Genomic DNA, 18,502 nt, shown 5'->3' with positions numbered 1-18,502 from the left:
CATTACTCATCATGAGGGAAATACAAATCAAAACCACAATGAGATATGACCTCACACCTGTCAGAATGGCTAACATTAGCAATTCAAGAAACAACACAATGTTGGTGAGGATGCAGAGAAAGGTGGAACACTTTTGCACTGCTGGTGGGAATGCAAATTGGTGCAGCCACACTCTGGAAAACAGTATGGAGGTTCCTCAAAAAATTAAAAATAGAACCACCCTATGACACAGCAATTGCACTACTAGGTTATTTACCCAAAGGATACAAAAATGATGATTCAAAGGGGCACATGCTCCCCAATGTTTATAGCAGCACTATTGACAATAGCCAAATTATGGAAAGAGCCCAAATGTCCATCAACTGACTAATGGATAAAGAAGATGTGGTTTATATACACAATGGAGTACTATGTGGCAAAGAGAAAGAATGAAATATGGCCCTTTGTAGCAACGTGGATGGAATTGGAGAGTGTGATGCTAAGTGAAATAAGCCATACAGAGAAAGACAGATACCATATGTTTTCACTCTTATGTGGATCCTGAGAAATTTAACAGAAACCCATGGGGGAGGGGAAGGAGAAAAAAAAAAAGAGGTTAGAGTGGGAGAGAGCCAAAGCATAAGAGACTGTTAAAAACTGAGAACAAACTGAGGTTTGACGTCAGGGGGGGGGGCCGGGGGGGTAAGTGATGGGCATTGAAGAAGGCATCTTTTGGGATGAGCACTGGGTGTTGTATGGAAACCAATTTGACAATAAATTCATATATTAAAAAAAAAAAAGATGTGGTATTTACATATACAATGATATATTACTTGACGATCAAAAATGAAATTTGCCATTTGCAACAACATGGATTGAACTAGAATGTATTATGCTAAGCAAAATAAGTCAGAGAAAGACAAATACAGTATTTCATCACTCATATGTGGAATTAAGAAATAAACCAGATGAACATAGGGGAAGGGACAGAAAAATAAGATGAAAAAGAGAGTGGGAGGTAAACCATAAGAGACTCTTAACTACAAAGAACAAACTGAGGGTTGCTGGAGGGGTGTTGGGTGGGGGGATGGACTAAATGGGTGATGGGCATCAAGGAGAGCACTGGGTGTTACATGTAAGTGTTGGATCATTAAATTCTACTCCTGAAACCATTATTGTTTGTTATGTTAAGTGGGATTTAAGTAAAAGTAAAAAAATAAAATAAATCAACCTGAAATTGAGTAGTCCTGGTATCATCTATGTGTGTACAGACACATATATTCTGCCTACCACACATAGACTGTTAATCTAATATTTTACAAAGATGACACTCCACTACAACAGAAAAAAAGATGGTCTTCTCAATAAATGGTCATGGAATAAGTAGATAGCCATAAGGAATTTAGGAATTCCTTACATTTAAGTTGACCCCAACCTCATACCAAACATAGCAATTCTACATTGTACTTGCATTGTAAATGCAGTCTGTATCTAAAGGTACAAGGAAAAGCTTTTAGAAGAAAACAAGAATATTTTCATGACCTTGGTGGTGCAAAAAGATTTCTTAAAGAAAAAAGTGCTAACCATACATTTTTAAATTGATTAAATAGAGCAAAATTAAAATTAACAACCTTTTTCATGAAAAGATACCAAGAGAGGGAAAAGGAAAGCCAGAGTGGAAAAGAAATTTGCAATACATATATCTGGCAAAACACTCAGGCTAGAAACTTAACAGAAATCCATGGGGGAAGGGAAGGAAAAAAAAGGAAAAAAAAGAGGTTAGAGTGGGAGAGAGAGCCAAAGCATAAGAGACTCTTAAAAACTGAGAACAAACTGAGGGTTGATGGGGGGTGGGAGGGAGGGGAGGGTAGGTGATGGGCATTGAAGAGGGCATCTTTTGGGATGACCACTGGGTGTTGTATGGAAACTAATTTGACAATAAATTTCATATAATAAAAAAAAAATACTCAGGTTATTTAAAGAACTCCAAATTGATCAATAAGACACAGGAAGAGGACTCAATAGAAATACAGGCAAAAGACTTGAGCAACCATTTCACAAAAGAGTGTATCTAAATAATAAAGATTAAAAAAAGTGTTCGACAGCACTAGTCATCAAGGTAGTGCAAATGAAAAACCACAATTCAATATATCTTACCCATTAGAAGAACTAAAACTTAAAAAAGATACTACCAAGTGTTGATAAAGATATATTGCTAGCAATAAATTAGTATAACCACCAACTTTGAAAAACCCTGCTAGAGTTGATTACACACACATTATACTATCTAGCAACTCCAATCTTAGTTATATACCCAACAGAAACATACATTTACCAAAAGGCATGAACAAGAATATTCATAACTATTCCATCTGTAAATGTCCCCAAGGAGAAACCACACAAGAATCCAACTAAATTAGAATGGATATATAAATGATGAAATAGTCATATAATGGAAAACTATACATACAAATATAAAGTAAAACTATGAGATGAGTAAACTACCACCACATAGAATAACATGGATAAATCTCACAAACATAATGCTAAACCAAAAAGATATTGTATACAAAGGTGAAAAGGAGGCAAAATTAATTTATGGTATTAAAACTCAAGATGGTAACCACTTTGCAGGCAGGCCAGTAGAGGCTAGAAATGGGCACAAGAAAGCACAGGAGGCTCTGTTAATGTTCTACTTCTTTTCCTTTTTTTTAAATGTTTATTTTTTTTTTTAACAGAGAGAGACAGCATGAGCAGCGTGAGGGGCCGAGAGAGAAGGTGACACAGAATCTGAAGCAGGCTCCAGGCTCTGAGCCATCAGCACAGAGCTCAACACGGGGCTCGAACTCACAAGCCGTGAGATCGTGACCTGAGCCAAAGTTGGACACTTAACTGACTGAGCCACCCAGGCACCCCATTAAGGTTCCACTTCTTGATCTAGATACCGATCACAAAAATGTGTGCAGTATATGAAGATTCATCAAACTGCATTCTTATGGTTTGCATACTTTCATGTAATAATATTTACTTCAGTAAAACACACCAAAAATATACCCACAATCACAGATTTGGAAGAGGTAGATTAGGGAAAGAGGAAAGAATATGAAGGAAAAATAATATATTCGGCTTCCCCAAATATATAGAATAGATTGTTCTCAATAAATTTGTCAAACCAAATAAAATATAAATTTGGTACTAACCATGAAACCAGGTAGTACTGGCTGAGTAAATTTTGTCTTAAAGGAATACAACAACTGTTTTGAGCTTGCATCATAGAAAGAAAGTTGACCTAAAAGAAAAAAAAAAGGGGGGGGACTAATTTATTACACACATTTAATTAAATCTAACATATCATCATGGGTAAAGTAATAACTGAATACATATTTGGGACTCTTTTTGGTTACAAACTATAAGGACTGGACTTAGAAATTCCCACTTGAAAATCAGTAGTATACATGCTTAAGAAAAGGCCCAAATCTAGTTTTCTTTCCTGATTTTCAAGATCTCTATAGTGCTTCCATAATCTAATTCAACTATAGACTATTTTATCATTATTTAACAAATGGCTTCCTTAACTCAGTAAAAACCAAGGCTATTTCTTCATTTTTACTATACCTAGCCTCTCTACCCAACTCCCATCACCATTTAAGGCTTACTCTATTAAACCTTGTCTTCTAAATACTTTAAACAATACTCATTTTAGTCTCTGAAATCATAGTTATCACTGCTTCAGTTTTGCTAATTTTAAAAATACCATCCTGGTCTTTCAATGTTATCATGCAACTAAAATGATTGTTTTTTGACCACCTAACTGTACAACTTGATGGCCTCCTTACATCTGTTATCACTTCTTGAAATTCTTGTCCCATGACTTCTCATGGTTTGTATCTAACTCTGACGATATCTTCTATCTCCTTTTCTCCTATTCTGAATGTAGATGTTTGCCCAGGCTCTCTTTTCTCTCTACAATGTTTCCTTAATGACTCAGCTGCCACCAAACAGAGAAGAGAAACTAGCATTTATGTCTACCATTAAAGCACTGGGCTCTTTATATACATTACCTCAAAACATTAAGCAACCTATGAATGGTCACAAAGTTAGTAAACAACACAGCAGTAACATTTAATTGTTCTATGCAATCTTCAGTAGCCACTCTGTGATGGTGTATCTAGTATGTAGCTCCAGCTCTACATCTTTTCTGAGTTCTAGCCCTGAAATTTTCTCAATATTAGCCAGCTATGCCACATGATTGTCCTGCTGGCATCTCATCTTGACCCAGGACTATGTTCCCCATGCTGCTGATGACACGCCATCCTCTTGACCACAGTGGCTGGAATCTCAGTCATCTTCAACTCTTGTTTGTTCACTTTCCAATCCACATTTAGTTATTGAGTCCTATGAATTCTACTTTCATACCATCAAATCCATTCCTCTTGATTTCCCACTGCTCAGGCCCTTGTTACTAATAATCGCTCAACAAATACTTATTAAGGGCTTACAATGTAAAAAGCCCTTGCCAGGAATAAGGATACAATACTTAACAAGATAAACATGGCCCTGCCACACTGCTTAAAGACTGACTCCTGAAGAGTCTTAACAATATGTTTGCAATCTCTTCCACATTTAGCCACTTACTGTCCAATATTTCTAAAACTAGATTATCATATGACTACAGTTTCCTAAAATGCAGAGAAATCCCCTTCCCTCAAATAACAAAAAAGAGGAGCCTATTATTATTTTTCAAGGCTCTCGGAATCTGATCCCATCTTACATTACAACTCCTTCCTACCCTATGCTCTAGGCTAAACAACACACTTCTCACTACCACCTTTGAGGAACCGCACAAAGCACGAGAAAACGGAAGATAAGCAAAAGCTACCTTGAGAGTTGAAAAAGAAAAAAAAAATGTGTGCCAATAAATTTAACATGTATCCTGAGGAAATTATTTATCTGAGTCAAAGTGAGTAAGTAAAAAGAATGCAGCAAGACTAACGTGTTGTCACTAAAATTCAATCAAGCCAAAATTAACTTTTCCCTTTTGAGTAACTAGGTTGAAGGCTCAGTAAATTATCTGGAAACATGTTACTTAAAATGGTAAAATAGAGTTTTATCTGTTTACAGTGTCAATTTAAAGAGAAGTACCTAGGGAATTACTTTTGTTCCCTAGTTCAATAGGGTCATCTTTAAAATTTTTATAAATATTTTGATGACAGTAGAGAAGATACTTATCAAATACCTAATTCAAAAAGTTCAAGCAAATTTTGCAAAAGATAAATATCAAGTTACTTTTTAGATGATTTTAACAGAAGTGTTCAAAAAGCTTGGTCAAATCTATTAAGATGAAACCATTAGAGACTCTTAACTATAGAGAACACATTTAGGGTTGACGGAGGGAGGTGGGCGGGAGAAGGGCTAAATGGGTGATGGACATTCAGGAGGGCACTTGCTGGGATGAGCACTAGGTATCACTAAATTCTACTCCCAAAACCAACAGTACACTACATGTTAACTACTATTTAAATAAAAATTTGAAACAACAACAACAAAAGAAACTTAAGGACAAATGTAATATTCTTGAGTTTAAACAACAAAAACAACCCTAAACTGCCTAATATATGAAAAAAAAAAAAAAGACAGTTTAATAGAACTCCATGAAAAAAGATCTAGTGGACTGGGTGGCTACAAGCTCAATATACACCAACAATGATAATAAGTCATAGTACTATAAACTGTGCTGCCAAATCACATGTCCTATGATGGTCCTCAGTTTCATGTTCTACTTTGAGAACGCTTCTTTAAGAAATAATGTTGACATAGTGTACAACCACATACTTTAATTTTGGAAAAATTAAACTGTAAGAGGAACAGCCAGTGATACAGAAAATGTATAGTCTGGAAAACCAGCACAAGAAGCAATGTTAGGTTTTAAGCAAATAAGGATTATCATGTAAATGTGAATTAGGGAACATAATTCTGTGTTTCTTCAGATGACAAAATTTAAGGATAGCAGTCTCAAAAGGTATCAGGAAACAAAACAAGTCAATTTAAGAAAAACTCTGCATTACCAAGTGCTCTCCAACAATGAAGTAAGCTACCTTCTACAACAATAAACTTCACATTAAAAAGTTCTTCAAGCACAGGAGTGACAACTACCTGCAGAGATAACTGTAGTAAGGATTTTACACTGTGTAGATTTGGGTAATTTCTAAGTCCACTCCAACTTGAAAAATCTGACTCCACCACTCTTTACAGGTAATAAAATCAGGTCAGGAAGGAATAAAAATGGACAGAAAATTTTTAATGCTTAACACTAAAATTAACAAAATCATTCTTTCAGACCTATTAAGCATATTATACACGAGTGCTTTTGTAAGGCTTCAGGCAAACATCACGCACCCTCCCAGTCAATTCCAGAGCTGAAGTTATGTTTGTGATCAAATCCTAGTAGGTCAAAACACCCTTACCACAATATTAAAAAATTCTGTGTAGATGATTACCAATGAAAAGTACTGAAATGTAAGCAACTATGACAAAACGACTTATGAGAAAATCAGTAAACTTACCCCCATCAAAATCACAAAATACACCTATTCTCTCAGGAACAGTAACATCCAAGGCTTTGACTTTATTATTATGCTTTGCTGCAAATGTGTTTTGCAGCCAGTTGTTGACATGGATACACCAACTAGTGTTTGTCTTTCCTAATTGGTCAAATTTCCCCAAAGTCTTGTATGCTACTCCCACACTGTAGGATTTACAATCCTTCTGGGCCTTGACCTCCCAATAATGTTGTCCACTTTCAATAGCAGTGTCTCCTACAAAAGATCAGAAAGGTAAATTTGACTCTAAGATCTTCCTTATACGTCACATAGATTTTTACCTCTCATCCCACAAAATGGCACAAAAAATCTGATTCAGGAAAATAACCATATTAACACACAGACACTATAAGCAGAGTATCTGTTATAACTTTACTTATATATTTACTATTATTTTTTCTGATATATAAAAAGCTTTAGAACTTTTCTTCCTATCTCCTCAAAAGATATGCATACACGTAGAGCACTATATAAAATGAAATAAAGTTTTAAACAAATAAATAATTAGACAATTTGAAACCCGCTAAAAGTAATTAGGCTTCAGGAGGGAGAAACCTTGGCAAATATTCATTAGAAACAGGCCACTCCAGCTCTAAGTGGGCAGAAAGCCCAGCGGTGTGACTGTGATGCCTTTAACCTGACATGATGAAGACTATGTTTATCATACCCAGCACTGTGTATGATTCCCCAGTAAAACGATCTCTGCTGCCTCTTCCTGCTGGTGGCCTGGAGCCTATGGATGTCCGTTTGGGGGACGGCGTGCCACTTCTATACAAACAGGAAGAAAAGAGAAACAAATACTCTATGCTGTAGATGCCTCACAGACTAAAACTACAAGTCATGAAAGGCAACTTTGAAAAGTTTTAATTACGTTGCACAAATAGCACCATTTAATTTCATCTGAATTATTATCAAACAGAGTTGTCAATTAAAAACACTGAAATGTAAGAAGTCATCAACACAAAGCAGGCTGAACACTAACATCATGCAGACTGAACAAAGCTTATACAAAGAACACACAGTTGAAATAAGAAACAATGCCAAAATGAGACAAGTTAAAAAGGAAAACAAAAGAACTGAAGGGAAAAAAGAATTCAAAAAAGATAATGGATTATAGAGCTTACATTTCTTGCAGTTAAATTTAAATTTTAAAATGGCAGAAATAGTCTTATTATGATAAAAACTATCCTTTTCATAACCAGTAAGTATTTTTGTTCTGAATCTTTTCTTCGTAAAAAAGAGAAATAGTCAATGCCCAAATCCATGCATAGGATAATATCAAATATTATAAAGCATTTCTCCTACAAGATTCAACCTGATCTCCCCTTATGTCGAATTATATGATAGGATAAACGGGACAGTACTAGGCCTTTCACTAAATCTCAAAAACTCAAAATAAATCAAGACCCAAAGATGTTTAAAAATAATATTTCAATTATATTGAATCCCTGTATTTAAAAAACAGTAAAAAATTGTAACTTACCAGTAGTAAAGAAATAAAGGGAAAAGCATGGGGAAAAGACAAACAGGCATAACTATTAAGAGTGGCAGTTTACATTTCAGAGAAAAGTTAAATAAGGGGAACTCTTCCATTGCAGCATTCTAGACTTCCAACGCAAAGTCCATTTTTGCAAGTACAACAGCTATTACTGTCTGATGTCAAACACGATCCCCTCCCACCTCACCCCTTTAAGACACCTTTGGAGCTCTACTGTGTAAATTAAGGCTCTTTGTTTACCTACCCTCTAGATTGTTTTACTAGCTTCTGAAATGATCTCTTTGCCACCTAATTCATCTTATTCACTGTTACCACATAAACCTAAGTTTGATACTGCTACCTTAAAATCTTCAAGCACTTCCTTACTGCCTACAAACAACTTTGCTTTGGATTTAAGGCACTTCTTGATTTGGTCCTAGTCTGCTTTTCTAGCCTTCTCACCCTAAAGAGCACTATTCAGCTAAATGCAGCAGTGTTCCTTAAACTCAGGCAACCTGCTTCAGTGCTTTTCCTCTAGTTTATGTAAGGCCAAATGGCATGTGTTTTTCTATTTCCTTGAGAACCAGCCTAAATGCCATTCCTTTAATGAAGATCTTCCAGATCTTACCAGGCTAAATAACTCTGAGGAATCCACCTCCAGGCCAAAATCCTATGTGTAATCTTTCAGGCTGAACCATAAATGATTATAAAAGGCTTTTAGTGACAGGCCTGAGAGGGCTGCCTTTCCCATACCAGACTTGGTATATAGTTAGTTCACTACACTTTCTTAAGGAAGATGTAATCCTCCCCCACCCCAACCCAGAGATCCTATGCATATCTGCATTCCTAGCTTAGGCACCTCTATTCAGAGACCCCCTTATGGGAGAGGGGGTCTTCAGCTAAGACTTTTTCAGCTGCTTCTGAGTAGACCTCCTTAAAGAGGCGGTGTGAGTTGATGTGGTCTGAAGATACTTCTCTCCATTCAATCTCAATAGTTTTCCACTTCTAACCTTGCCTCTTCTCCCTCCTTCTTGGCCACAGGTCCATAAAACAACAGGAAGAGCATTCTGTTTGGGGCTCTCTTGGCAGTGAGATGATCCTCCAGATAACCACCGTCTGCAATCTGCTTTGATTTACCTGACCCTCACCCGTGCTATTCTGCTGGGAAAAACAGAACACTGAGGAGAGCTAGCACTCTTTCCTTTGTGGCCTCTTGCTTAAACTATCATAGTAAGTGAATAAAGGCTTGATTGTTACTTTCAATCGAGTAGAAAGTTAGAAATCAGGTAGAAAGTTAGTGAACCACTTTAATACCTGGCACTGTCTAACTGACCACTTTAACATCTGGCAGCTCAGGCTATCTTTCTTCAACTCCTTTTGTCACACTTACCATTACCCATAATCTCTACCTTGTATTGTTACTTATATAGAGATATATATCTCATACATGTAAGTTAGGGCAAATTTCTTAAAGACAAGAAGAGTGTTTATTCCTATAAACTCTACCACATCCAGCTAACATCTACAGTGAATAAATATTAATGGAAAGAATAAATGTGCATATCATTCCAGAAGTACTCCATACATAAAATACCCTTTAAAGGAGAGGAGAAAAAAAAGGAGAGGAGAAAGAGAAGTAATATGAGCTGAACTACTAAATACAAACACTCTAAAAATCTCCAAGGAACCAAATAAAACTTCATACACTCGATTAAATTCAGCAACATTTTACAATTTATAATATTCTAACTCTGAAGTCACTTTCACTAATAATGAGCAAATAAGCTAGAAAAAATAAAAGAAGGTAATTTTGAAAAAGTAACACATTCTGGTCTCTGGTAAAGATATGTGGTATCTTCAAATCAGCACATTATTAACCATGCAATTTGAACCGATTCATCTTTCTGGGCACTGTCTTAACTTGAGTAACTTTACTTCTTAAATGCTTTTGAAACTGTATAATTATTATACAATATAGAACACGTCAAACCTCTCTCATGTCAAATACAAATAAAAGCAAAGCTGTAATGTTAGATATACTGACTATAGCACAAGAAAGATGCCAGGTATAAGTAAATGCAGAAAAAAATCAGATGAGGGAAAAAAACTCAAGAAAGACTTCAAAAGCAGGGCTCATTGTTTTGTTACCATATACAATATAATCCAAATAGTATGCAGCGTACTACAGTGCTGTAAATTCAAAACATAAGCTACCAATACAGACAGTCTACACAGAGCAATATTTTAGCCTACGAAGGCTGATGCAATGGCTTCTGCTTATTGGTTAAAAGAAAAATTAAAGTTATTCAGCCAAGCTAGATATACTAAGTCCTAGAACCAGACACACATAGATCATCACCTTGTATGTTTCTTCAGTGAAGTAACATGGACACTGTTAGATAAAAATAGGCAACTGTTAAGAGAATGCTTTACAACTTAAATGTAACAGCTTATAATTAAATTAGATCAAAAGCCTGCTGGGAAATTTTTTTTGATTCACTGTTGTAACTCACGGTGATTATTACTTTATTCCAGTTTGAGCAAAATTTTCCTCTGTTAAAAAAGGCATACTTTGAGACTGTCTAAGTAAGACTGACAACAAAAGGTCCAAAGCCTTCCTCTTTGGTTCATAAGGTTGCTAATCAGGGGCAAGACAATGGGGTTGTATTGCTAAAAGTTGTCATTTCACGCAGACCTTCAGGTAAGACAGGAGATCTATAAGTCTAAAATTCAGGAACTTCTCTCTTAAGCAGTTCAAGTTACGTAGATACAACTTTAAGGAAATGGAATACTGAAATAAAATGTGTAAAAAGAAGATCAGGGAAAAGAGTAATGAAAAATGTTATAACAAATTCAAGTACTCATAAACAGTATTATATTCTTCACTTCAATGTTACTAACAGATCACAAATTATACTGATATATAGAATAAGAATTTCATCATAAGTTATTGTCAAATAAGAATCAATGTACAAGTATGTGTCCAGATTAACATTTAATAAACTAGCTTACCTGCCCTTATTCTCTTTTCCTTTCATTTTACTTTCTTGACCTTTTCCTCCTGTAGGATCCCACTCTACGCAGGTATCTTCAACTCTCAGGTTCAAATGGGATGATGAGCTATCCAAATTGAAGTTTAGTGCTATCCAAAATAAGATTTCAATTTTTAAAAAATATAGAACATCTCCACATTCTGAAGCACAACTATCATCACATTATTTTCCTACTTAGTTTATTCAATACCACAGATAAGAGAATAAAGTTCAAACTCCTAATGCTAGCCGGCATTTAAAGTCCCCAAAGATAAGGCTGTAATTTACTAACTCCTATTTTATTTCCCATTATTGTTCTCTACATATCCTGTAGCTCCAACCAAATACAATGTTCTTGCATGTCCTCTCATGTTTCTGCTATTCCTTCTGCTGGAATCTCCATCAGCACATAATAATCTCAACTTTCTGCTATTAGAATATTAGTTGATTATCAGTTGACTGTTATAATTTTTTTTTTTAGCGTTTTTTTAATTTATTTTTGAGACAGAGAGAGAGAGACAAAGCATGAATGGGGGAGGGTCACAGAGAGGGAGACACAGAATCTGAAACAGGCTCCAGGCTCTGAGCTGTCAGCACAGAGCCCGACGCGGGGCTCGAACTCACGGACCGCAAGATCATGACCTGGGCCGAAGCCGGCCGCTTAACCGACTGAGCCACCCAGGTGCCCCTCAGTTAACTGTTATAACTAAATAGGAAGAGGAGCCGGTGGAATTGAGGATGAAGAAAAAGTGATGTGGTATAAAAAATTACACAGCCTGGCACATACACATTTTCTCTGATGCTCTAATACTTAATAGGTTCATAGTTAAACTCTCAGTAGTTTTGAATTAAAAAGCACAGAGAGGGTGCCTCAGTGGCTCAGTCAGTTAAGCGTCCAACTTCAGCTTAGGTCATGATCTCGCGGTTTGTGAGTTCACGCCCCGCATTGGGCTCTGTGCTAACAGCTCAGAGCCTGGAGCCTGCTTCAGATTCTGTGTCTCCCTCTCTCTCTGCCCCTCCCTCATTCACACTCTGTCTCTCTCTGTCTCTCTGTCTCTTGAAAATAAACATAAAAAAAAAAAAAAGCACACAGAAATAGGCACAGGAACAAGGAAACCGACCCAGCTGATAGAGCTAGAGGTGACTTACATGGCAAAGAGATGGGGAAAAGACTACTTAAATGAAAACAAATCAAAATACACAAAAACAAAGTCATGGGGGAAAAAGGCACAGCATAAGGAATATAGTAACTGGGACTGGAATAGCATTATATGGTGACAGATAGTAGCTACATTTGGGGGAACTACAGAGAAGTTGAATCACTATGTTGTACCCCTAAAACTAATGTAACATTGTGCCAACTGTACTCAGATTTTAAAAATAATTTAAAAAAATGAAACAAAACTATGTTTTTTAAATTATTTGGTATTTGGGGAACTATCTATCCTACTCAGAAAACTTACTCAGAATTCCTACTTTAGGAAATCAGTGTAACAAGGTATTATCTTCTCTCTTTGGAAATTGAAGGTAAATCATTAAAATATATTGATTAAGCTGAGTAATGCAGACTCCTCATATTCTAAAATACAATTCCTAGAATCTCTGCCTTAAGCAAGGTATCATATACTACATAGTTACCAACTAATCTGTTTCTCTTAGTTCTACTTTCCTTCAAAAGTTCAAATTTCTGGTAATTACTCATTGAAGTGGTACTTCCTTTACAACCCCATTTCACTTAAGGATATTACTTGATTTAGCCAAAGCTTCAAAAATGTTTCTATGAAGTATGCATCATCAAACAGTAAAATATTCATATAAAAAGCCTAATGTTTACCTAGTAGATTAAAAATTTTTTCCTTCACTGTTCTGTAAAGTACACTTTAATTTCAACTATGCATCTGACCCATTGTTCATTGTCTTTAATTATAAAATAACATTGTAAATACAAATCTACTGACCATACTGCTTCTAATAAATATACTATATAAGTTACTAGCTTTTTAAAATTTGCATGTAAACAAAAATGAACTTACAGAAAAAAAATACAGTCTTTCAGTAAAAATGTAAACAAAACTCCTTAATAAGCAGGTTACTAAATAGGCACTTAATAATTACCTTATAGGTAGGTTACTAAAAAGTTAGGATTAAGCAAACTTGAGATCCTATACTACCAAGAATGAAATGCCTTAAGAAAACAGGGTTGGGCTGTGGCGTCTGGGTGCCTCAGTCAGTTAAGCGTCTGACTCCTGATTTCAGCTCAGGTCATGATCTCATGGTTCATGAGTTTGAGCCCCACATTGGGCTCCACGCTGAAAGTGCCGAGCCTGCTTGGAATTCTCTCTCTCTCTCTCTCTCTCTCTCTCTCTCTCTCTCTCTCTCTGCCCCTCCCCTACGTGTGCTCATGCACTCTCTCAAAATAAATAAAAAAACTAAAAAAAAAAAAAAAAGGTTGGGGCACCTGGCTGGTTCAGTGAGAAGAGCATGAGACTCAATCTTGGGGTCATGAGTTTGAACCCCATGTTGGGTGTAGAGAATACTATTAAAAAAAAAAAAAAAATAATAATTAAAAAAACAGGGTTAAGGCGCCTGGGTAGCTCAGTTGGTTGAGCATCCAACTTCGGCTCAGGTCATGATCTCACAGCTCCTGAGTTCAAGCCCCGCGTCAGGCTATGTGCTGACAGCTCAGATTCCGATTCTGTGTCTCCCTCTCTCTCTGCCCCTAACCCATTCGCATTCTGTCTCTGTGTCTCTCAAAAATAAATAAACATTAAAAAAAATTAAAAATAAATAAATAAATTTAAAAAACAGGGTTAATTAACCTCTATATTAGCTATTAGGTAATACATGTGAGGGTACCTACTCTGGACAGAAAGAAAAAGTAAATTATAACTCTAAGGTGCTATCAATTCTCAGCCACTTGTTACAATCCTAAGGCTGTTTGAAAAAAAAAAAAAAGGTAAGAAAAAAATCCTAAGACTGTTCCCTAATGTTTAATGTGATGAAGAAGGATGGGGTCATGAGTGGCAAGAAAAGGTGTCCCCTCCAAGCTACCTGAGACTAGACTTACTAAATACCACAGCATGCAGACAGAAAGGCATGGGCTTCCATCCCAGGGGTATAATCTTTAATCTATCTCCTTGCCCCCCCTTTTTTTTGGACACTATCCCCTTTCTGTGACCTCAATGAAGTCATGGAGCCTCTCTAAGCTAACAGGGATACTGTGTTGTTTAAAAGAAAAAAACACATCAGTCCTCAAAAGTGAGGTCTCAAACATCAGTCCTGCCTCTCATATCATCTCTGTAATAGAACTAGGAATTAGTTTCCATATCTTTAAAAGTCTGTGAAAACAAAGTACCAAAATATCAAAGTACCATTATGTTTCATGTATTTGTATTGGTAGCTGCTTTCTTGGTACTCTAAAATTACACCATAGCCACTATCATTTGAAACTAGAGAGTAATTTGTGATTAGTATCATATCATTTACCATAAAAGGAAGGGATAAACCACAGAAAAATTCTGTTAATTAGAACTTCAATTATTCATCATATGTGACAATCCCAATGACAAGAACAGTGCTACATACATTGGAGACAGAAATTAATAATGTTCACTATTTCCCACATCAAGCACCATTAAAAGACAGGATATCAAATTCTGGTAGGCTTCAACTATTTAACTTCCAGCTCTCTCCCTTTTCCTCCAATTCTCTGCTCCATACCTGTATTTCAATGGTTGGTCAAAAAGCACTACACCAAGCCAAAAAAACTAGCAAGCAATTGTTCAACATGTCATTTTTTTAACATCTACACTTTTCCTCTGGAGCTCTTGCCCTCATTAGTTACCAGTCCAGTGGTATGGAATAACCCTTAGAGAAGCTGTGGTCTATAGCTATTTAAGAGACAAATTTTATTCTGGGTCTCCCTGAAGGTCAGAATTAAATGTTTAGTGGGCCTCAGGGTTGAGTTTCAGTCTATCCCCACCCCAGGGGGTTTACCCAGTGAGAACTCTTGAAAAGACTAAAAGCAACTCTACAAACACCAAGACCAAGAATTTGACTACTAAGATCCAGACCCTGCCAACAGAACCAGGCAGCCCAGCTCCAAGGAAACTTAAAGCCAGCTATTCATTCTCCTGAATCTGTAGAATTTGCATAGAAATGTACAGGTCCAAGTTTGGTGACTAAATATAAAGGGTAAAGGAGAAGAAACAAAAGAAATAAAAAGATACAATACTTTTGAGGGAGAATAATAGTAACAATGCAGTTTTACCTGACAGGGCTCAAAACAGTTCAAGTTATGTAAAGATTATCTATAACTATACCTTGAAATGGTTAAAATCTCTCAAGAAATCACTGTCATGTATCAGTTTACTAACAAGTAATTCAAAGTAACCATTTCTTGGCTAAGTTATCTATAGTTCTCCAATAAAAACATTAGCTAATCCAAAAAAGTTACTCAATTTAGTTTTTTTACCATTATGATGCAAACATTTTCTTTTGAATTTGTCTTGTCAATAATTTACAGGCTTCACATTTTGCTTTATTCTGATATAGTATTTTTAAACAAATTTTTTTTAATGTTCATTTACTTTTGAGAGACAGAGAAAAAGCACGAGTGAGGAAGGAGCAGAGAGAGAGGGAGACACAGAATCTGAAGCAGGCTCCAAGCTCTGAGATGTCAGCACAGAGCCCGATGCGGTGCTGGAACTCACGAACCGCGAGATCATGACCTAAGCCGAAGTCAGCACTTAACCAACCGAGCCACCCAGGTGCACATATTCTGATATAATATTTTTATATCACTTCCAAATCATATCAAACTCTGGCACACAAACCTATTCAAATGCTATGTGAACTGAAGGTCAATGGAACCCCTAAAGGCCGAAGTACTTCAACAGTGTGTAGAATCTGATTCTTGCGGTAAATCCAGTCAATTACCATCTCACAAATGACAAGATCTCTATCATTATGGCCTTCCAAATGGTAAATACCTCAAAAATGTTCCATGTTGAAATATGTTATTCTAGAGAGTTTTAACTAAATCTGAATTGGTTCCAGGCCCACAGTAAGGGTTGGCACAAAATTTGGAAACAGATTCTTTACACCTTTTCAAGTTAGTTCTAGGGATTGTGGGCAAGTCATTTAACATATGTAAACTTTCTTCATCTGCAAAATGGGTATCAGTAATATTTAACCTACTGATCCCTCAAGATGGTTTTAATGATCAAATGGAAAAGTGTGAGAGTGCTTTGTAAACATTAATAAAATATACAAATGTTAATTTCTACAATAAGGTTTAAGAAAACAGAGAGTACGTGAACTAAACTGAAATGGTACTTCCCCATTATTGAGCCATAATCCATTCCCTGAGAAATCTGTGGGCAAATCTCACTGATGCCTATGTATTCATACTAGACTGCAATTTGTAAAGCACCCACACCACAGGATCCAATGTCATCACCTCAGTCTATTTTACCTATTTGAATACCATCATAAAAGAAGAACTAATGAAAACCAATAGTATAGTCCTAATTTCCCCATCTTAAAATTCCTACTACTGAGAATTCCAAGTATGTATGTGCATGCACACACCATAGGGAAGAAATGCTACCATACATGAAATGCTTCCTGTCCCAGTCTTGAATAACTTCAGATGTTAAGTTTTGTTTTATGCTGTATAAATATCTACAATCTTACCTTTGGTCTCTAGAGTCACTGGATCAGAATACTCTCCAGCTACAGCTTTGTTACAAGCTCGAACTCTGAAATTCATATACTTTGAATCAAACTTTAAGCCTGAAAAAATGAAAATGGTTTTCAGATATGAAAATTAAAGGGATCTACTCCCAAAGCAGGAGCATGAACCTTCAAACAGACATATTCCCTCTTGAGAACTCTCTCTTTACTCCACAAGAGTATAAATTTATGTTAAAACAGTGGTAATGCCAAAAATAAGAGGAATCATGATTTATTTCTTACTTTCTTCAAAATAATCTTCAAAATAAATATAAATAATACAGTTTAATCAATGTTTTTTTTTTTTTAACCTAGTGATAAAAAGGTATTCTCAAGTTAAAAGTAATGTCTCATTCAAGGAGAAATGACATATTTAAAAAAAATTTTTTTAATGTTTTATTTATTTTTGAGAGAGACAGAGCATAAGCGGGGGAGAGGCAAAGAGAGATGGAGACAAAGAATCAGAAGCAGGCTCCAGGCTCTGAGATGTCAGCACAGAGCCAGACATGGAGCTCGAACTCATGAACCATGAGATCATGACCTGAGCCGAAGTCGGACACTTAACCGACCGAGCCACCCAGGCGCCCCTACAATTTAAAGTAACATACTCAATTTCTGGAAAGAAGACACCCTAAAGAATTTTAGTATTTATGAAACACTGTATTTTTATGTGAAAAATGAATTTAAAGAGAAAGTAAAGCATAGGGATTAACAGTAAAACTCTGAAGTTAGTCACGTCTAGATTAAAATCTTAGTCCGTGGGGTGCCTGGCTGGCTCAATCAGTGGAGCATGAGACTCTGGTTCTTGGAGTTATAACTTCGAGTCCCACACTGGGTGCAGAGATTACTTTAGGAAAATAATAAAATCTTTAAAACTTCAGTCCAAAAATTACTAGCTAAGCGACCATCAACAACTTGACGGAACGAGTTTTTGTATCTGTAAAATAAAAATGATAAAACCAACCTCATAATTATAAAGATTAAATGAGATGTACTATACTGATTAAATGAGACGTATTATGTAATACACTTCAGCACAGCTGACAAGTGGTAAGTGCTCAACAATGGTAATGTTACTGCTCATGCATAACAAGTGTTGAACAACTCCGGAAATATATGGCTACTTAAAATAGCCAAAGTCCCCTATACATAGAGACACCTTTTGAAAAAAAAGGCTAACACACAAATTTCTAATACCAAGTCATAGCTCTGTAAGTATTACTGTGAAGATAATCATAAAAAGGTAAAAGCAACAGTATTTATAGAACCACTGAAATGCAGGGGTAGTACGTATACCTAAAAAGCTGACAGCTTTTTTATTGTTAAAAAACCAAGGTTAGGGGCGCCTGGGTGGCTCAGTCGGTTGAGTGTCTGACTTCGGCTCAGGTCATGATCTCACAGTCTGTGAGTTTGAGCCCCGCGTCGGGCTCTGTGCTGACAGTTCGGAGCCTGGAGCCTGCTTTGGATTCTGTGTCTCCCTCTGTCTCTGCCCGCCCCCTGCTCATGCTCTGTCTCTGTCTCAAAAATAAATAAAAACATTTAAAAAAATAAAAAACAAAAGAAAAAAAAAAACCAAGGTTAAAATTGATGTTATTCTGAAATATTGTTTCCAAAACACTCCTTCATGTTTGTTTTACATACATTGTTTTTTTTTTTTTTTTTAAATTTTTTTTTTTTTT

General features: G+C 36.1%; 1 protein-coding gene across 3 annotated transcripts in view; it reads right to left on the bottom strand.

Moving 5' to 3' along the window:
- The window catches only part of FSD1L (fibronectin type III and SPRY domain containing 1 like), a 78,653-nt gene that overhangs the window by 15,664 nt on the left and 44,487 nt on the right, over nucleotides 1–18,502 (bottom strand). For 2 of the 3 annotated variants that reach the window (XM_049627354.1, XM_049627372.1), the window contains exons 8-13: nucleotides 16,785–16,883; nucleotides 11,068–11,197; nucleotides 10,415–10,447; nucleotides 7,246–7,346; nucleotides 6,543–6,794; nucleotides 3,180–3,268 (exon numbers count right to left, since the gene is read on the bottom strand). In XM_049627354.1, coding sequence (XP_049483311.1) covers nucleotides 3,180–3,268; nucleotides 6,543–6,794; nucleotides 7,246–7,346; nucleotides 10,415–10,447; nucleotides 11,068–11,197; nucleotides 16,785–16,883 — 704 coding nt within the window. The remainder of the gene's footprint in view (nucleotides 1–3,179; nucleotides 3,269–6,542; nucleotides 6,795–7,245; nucleotides 7,347–10,414; nucleotides 10,448–11,067; nucleotides 11,198–16,784; nucleotides 16,884–18,502) is intronic. The other variant, XM_049627362.1, reaches the window with a different exon arrangement.

This window comes from Panthera uncia, chromosome D4, assembly GCF_023721935.1.
Source record: "Panthera uncia isolate 11264 chromosome D4, Puncia_PCG_1.0, whole genome shotgun sequence".
In the NCBI taxonomy this organism is placed as follows: Eukaryota; Metazoa; Chordata; class Mammalia; order Carnivora; family Felidae; genus Panthera; species Panthera uncia.
Note: the sequence above shows the minus strand (reverse complement) of the source record. Positions and strands in the feature narration are given on the sequence as shown.